The sequence below is a fragment of the Nanorana parkeri genome, unplaced genomic scaffold (assembly GCF_000935625.1).
Source record: "Nanorana parkeri isolate BGI_ZX_2015 unplaced genomic scaffold, ASM93562v1 scaffold508, whole genome shotgun sequence".
In the NCBI taxonomy this organism is placed as follows: Eukaryota; Metazoa; Chordata; class Amphibia; order Anura; family Dicroglossidae; genus Nanorana; species Nanorana parkeri.
This window is the reverse complement of record NW_017306776.1, coordinates 631,131-636,470: the sequence shown is the minus strand read 5'-3', so window position 1 is coordinate 636,470 and position 5,340 is coordinate 631,131. Positions and strand designations below refer to the sequence as shown.

The 5,340-nt window shown below is 49.1% G+C and overlaps 1 protein-coding gene across 1 annotated transcript in view; it reads right to left on the bottom strand.

Annotated features, from left to right (window-relative positions):
• NDUFB10 (NADH:ubiquinone oxidoreductase subunit B10) overlaps nucleotides 1–1,116 on the bottom strand; it is a 5,301-nt gene extending 4,185 nt beyond the window's left edge. The window contains exon 1 of the mRNA XM_018561226.1: nucleotides 954–1,116. Coding sequence (XP_018416728.1) covers nucleotides 954–1,101 — 148 coding nt within the window. The 5' untranslated portion in view covers nucleotides 1,102–1,116. The remainder of the gene's footprint in view (nucleotides 1–953) is intronic.
• Between the last annotated feature and the right edge of the window lie 4,224 nt (nucleotides 1,117–5,340).

Here is a 5,340-nt window from a genome sequence, read left to right as displayed (position 1 = left end):
GTGAAACCTCCAGACTGTCCTGTCAAAGGGCTATGGACTCCTTCCCTAGCCCCATGCGACAGCACTGGGCCAATCAGGGGACACCCAGTGCTGTCACACAGGAAGCAGTCATATACTTACCCATACCTATGGAGCCAGAAAAGGTCAGTAGAAGCTACAGGGGAGGGAGGAAGGGTGCCAAGTGACCCTTTTACTTCTTCCTGGATGGCCAGTTTAAGGATTTTCACATTTCAAGGTTGCTTGCCAAAATAAAAAGTACTGAGCAATAACCCTCCAGCTAAGGACACTGGAGACATATACAACGGAATTGTTATACTTCCCATAAGATTTGTGAAGTAATGCACATACACTTGTAGTCCACCCTCCCCCACTGTACTAAGAGGGTGCGTTACCTGCAGCTGCTATATAGAACTACAAGTGCCAGGATATCATGGCGGGTCCACAAAGTCTGATGTTAGCTTTCAGGAAACTGAAAGTCCTATCATGAAGTCCTGTGGGAATACAAATACCAGCATGCCCTCCTATAGCTGCTGTGAAATATGTCTTGTAGTGCAATGGCAGCTGGTGGCCACAGGCTGGGACTTGTTGTGCAATACCAGCCACTGAAAAGGCATGCTAGGACCTGTAGTGCCATAACAGTAACCTGGTGTGGCGCAGGCCAGCCAGCAGCCTGGACCTGGGCCAACCTGGACCCGGGGCAGCAAGGCAGCCTCCAGCCACGACTGGGGGCCCAACAACAGCAACCGGCTGGGACTTGGGGTGCCACTGCAATCAGCCAAGCTGGAACCTGTAGCGGTATGCCAAGGACCATCCATGCTGGAACTTAGAGTGTCATGCCAATGTCCAGTCATGCTGAGACTTGCAGTTCCACCATTGGGTCTTGTGGCTGAGCAGTGCATGCTGGGCCTTGTAGTGCCCACAGCAGCCTGTAGAGCGAAGCAGAGTGCCCTCACCATGGAACAGGGTGACTGGCTTGTCCACGGCGTAGGTGAAGACATTGGTGATAAGGGCGAACACATTGGGCAGGCCAGATTTGTTCTCGTAGACCGGGGTCAGGGCAGGTGGCTGCCGGTACACATCTTTATCCACTTCGCTCGGCATCCCTCAGGTCACCCCGACTCCTGTCACCCTTCAGTATGGCGGACACTTGAGGACCCCACGGCGGCTGTCCTTACACTGCCTGAACACATAAAATGAACACTTTTATTCGCTTCTAGTTCAACTAGATTTATAACACCACTTAATGCCGCCCCCTGACGCCCTCTCTTTTACAATATACAACCCTGTCACAATTAAACCAATCAGGCGTAGAAGGGCAGCTATTTCAGTGGAATGAAGGACCCCAGCGGCAGTGTAGTTATTGCGAGGGTTCACCCGCAGCGACCTCCTCTGTTCGTCATATGTAATAGAAAAATATTTCGTATCAGTTCCGCCGTCCTTCGTATTCACATAACTTCGTAACACAAACACGCAGGCGCCAAAGGCAGCTATTTTAATCATGTGGCTTGGTGCGGGTAAAAAAAAAACTAAAGGTTTGTGTTTCAAGCCTCGTTTCTTTATCAGCGGGACCTGTCATGAGGCTAGATGGAGGGTAGAGGGCGCTGTATACATATTCAGGATGCAGGCAGCAGGGGGCGCTGTGTACATAGACTGTCTTATCTCCTATAGGTAGGAACCATTGGAACTAATAACTATAACAAAAGAAAATGGTATGTTTCTAGTTTTCTGGTTCCTTTTATGTCTGCAACAAAAATATTTTCTTGGCCACATATGAAATATTTCACATTTATTGTTGCAAACTGGTGAGCTCATCTCTCTGTTACTCTGCTCTCTCCTCCTATCAGCATGGCTCCTTGCAATGCAGCACAGCTGATTGGCTCCTTGTGCAGCTGGTCGTTGCCCTGTGTATTCTTCCTTGAGTCTTGGCGAGCTTTGCGTATTTGTTCCAGATCTGTGCAGTAATCCAGTGGACTTGGAGCTTCTGTAATAAAGACCACTCACTGCTGTTCTCTCGCCTTGTGCAGGGTGACTGGTCTTGTCTCCGCCCCCTCCTGTAATAAGGATTGCTCACTGCTGTTCTCTCGCCTTGTGCAGGGTGACTGGTCTTGTCACCGCCCCCTTCTTGTAGTTGAATGCAGGCAGCCTATAGAGGGAGGCGCTTCCTGTAATAAAGACTGGTCATTGCTGCTCTCTACTAGTGCAGAGTGACTGGTTTTGTCTCCGCCCCTACTATCGTTTTCTGCAGGCAGCCTGTAGTGGGTGGGGCCTGCTTGGCCCCCTCCCACAGCTCTGCTCAGTGCAGCACAGTGATGATGTCATGTTACAAGGTAATAGCTGGGTTTGCAAAGTCACTTGGTGCACAGAAAGTGGATTTATATGTTTTGTGACTGTTGAGAAATATATTTAAATAATATTTTCATGCCCGGAGTTAAGCTTTATCAAGCGCTAACCTGGAGCGGAATCTCATTATGAATGCGTTGACTTGCTCTTGCTCTCGCCCCTGAGACGGGATTCGCCGGCAGTCTCATGTCAGCTTGCGCTGTTTATTGTGCAGTTATTTTTATGTCGGCAGCTGTTGCTCGTTCGTACGGCTCTCCTATTTCTGGCCCGTGTCGTCAGCTTGCGGATCACCGCAGGCTTCCCTGTTCCCTCTGCACCATATAAACCTTCATTGGGGTCCGGCTGCCTATTTCATCACAGTGCCCCGAAAGGGGGGCTGTCCGAGCTGCCCGTATCGACCAATCAGATTATATCATGTGTGGGCATCAATGCAAAAAAAGGGGGCCGCACGGTCAGCACATGGCAACAAGCAGAAGCCTGGGGCTTGTATTGAGGGGGGTTCCTGGTATGGGATGGGGGAGGGGACTGACCTTCCCCTTTAAAGTGAATGGACACCCATAGTAACCGGTTCTGTCATCTGAGAAGCAGAATAAATAACAATCTTTAGATCCCATTGTTAATATATTGTGTAATACGTTTTTCAGGGGCTGCAGTACATCGTTGTCATGTGATTTCCTCAGCTTCCGCCACGCCGCAGTGTGCGATCAGTGGGTGGGGCTAAGAGGAAGACCATGACGCTACCTCCAGATGTCAGGACCCGCTGTCAATCACCCGGCTGGTGAAATGCCACATGTGACCCTCTTAGCTGACCCATGTGACCCTATTAGCTGACCCATGTGACCCTCTTCTTTGATGGATGGGGTGGTACCAGCAGGGTGATTGACAGCGTCTCCTTTCCCCAGCTAGCCACCCCATGACCCTCTTAGCTGACCCATGTGACCCTCTTAGCTGACCCATGTGACCCTCTTTGCTGACCCATGTGACCCTCTTCTTTGATAGGTGGGGTGGCACCAGCAGGGTGATTGACAGCGTCTCCTTTCCCCAGCTAGCCACCCCATGACCCTCTTTGCTGACCCATGTGACCCTCTTTGCTGACCCATGTGACCCTCTTTGCTGACCCATGTGACCCTCTTCTTTGATAGGTGTGGTGGCACCAGCAGGGTGAATGACAGCGGCTCCTTTTCCCCAGCTAGCCACCCCACATGTCCAGCTTCATCTCCTTGGCTAGCTGCAGAGAACAAGCCTCTGCCAATCACCCTGCAGGCGCCACCCACCCCATCAATGAAGAGGGTCACGCGGGTTGGCTAAGAGGGTCACTCCGCAAGCTGAAGAAGAGGGTCACGTGGGGCGGCTAGGAAGCAACAGGGATGAGTTCAGGTTCGGTCCCAACTTGAGTTTGCCCGAAACCCACATGGAAGCTATCAGTGCCAGCCTGATCAGCTGCAGCCAGGGCATTCCCCACCCCATAGCTGCACATAATAGAAAAGGGGCAGGTTCCTGGTGACATCATTGACCTTATGTGGCCATATTTGGTCAATTACATTGACCTAATATGGTCATGTGGGGGGATGCTGGTGACATCATTGACCTAATATGGCCATGTTGCGGGATGCTGGTGACAGGATGCAGGTGACAACATTGATCTTATGGGGCCACATCACCATATTTGACCTAACATGGCCACGTGGTGGGACGTTGGTGACATCATTGACTTTATATGACCATATTTGGTCAATGACATTGGTCACATGTGGTGGGATGTTGGTTACCCTCAAAGTGAGGGTAATTCCCCTCTTAGTTTCCACCCAAACATTTGTCCCCATTGTAAGATTTTCCATGACCTCTTGACAACACGACAACTGTAAAATCTGCACCTACTTCCTGTCTCACAACAGTGGTCACCAGGACAAATAGAGGGGTAATTCTCGCCAGTGGGAACACCCCCTGTATCTAACTCACTCTATCCAAAACTGAGACATATACATTTTGGGGTCTATTAATAAACAATTCCCAGATCCATGTGCCCTTCAGATCTTTGTGAACATTCGTTTTGTGCGGACGGATGCGAGAAAAAAACCCAAACATTCTTAGTTTTGTTTTTTCATTTTTTACAAGTCAAATAGCATATCAAAAGTTATAATGTAATACTTCACAATGGCCACTAGATGGCGCTGAGCAGCATACTTATTTCCTATGCTCATTAGCGCCATCAAGTGGCCATAGTGCAGTATTACATTATTATTATTATTATTATTATAATAATATATATTCCTTTTAGATTGTAAGCTCTCACGGGCAGGGCCCTCCTTACCATCATGTCTTGCATTGTAACTGTAATGTCTTCCTGATGTCGCCGCTATATAAATCCTGTATGATAATTTTTTGCACAGAACTAACGTTCACAGAGATTTACAGCTCTTCAAATTACTTATTAACAGACCCCTAAGTGCTAAGAGTTCAGCTGGGGCTTGGGGGTAAGAGGGACCCTAAGTCTTAATACTTAAAGGGGTGACTTACGTTTAAGGTTAGGGAGGGTTGGGTTAAGGTTAAGTGTTGATGGTTGATTTTTAGTATGGTGTCATAGTGTTTTTATTGCTGTATGTGCCCTGTGACAACCACTTCCCTCTCTTCTTGTAGAAGCTCACAGTGTGCAGTGGAATCAGAGGAAGCCATTTGAGTCCAGGAGAGGACCCGATTCAACTGTGCAAGACTGTAGGGAAGGCCGGCGTTCAGCTTTAATGACATTGCCCCCACAATACGGTGTGTAGGTACGTGAGCTGATCACATTTCCTGACATATACATGAGCATTGAAGGGGCTAGGACTGACCCTGCAACGCGGGGACGCAAAAACCATTGAGATTCCTGCTGGTTCCCCCATTCAGGTGCCATGAAGCAGGTGATAAAATGATAACTGATCCCGTACAATGGGCGCCTCTGTGTGAACGGTGCCACCTTTTCTGGGTTACCGTCCCCTGGAGTGTAAATCAAGTCTGACAGCT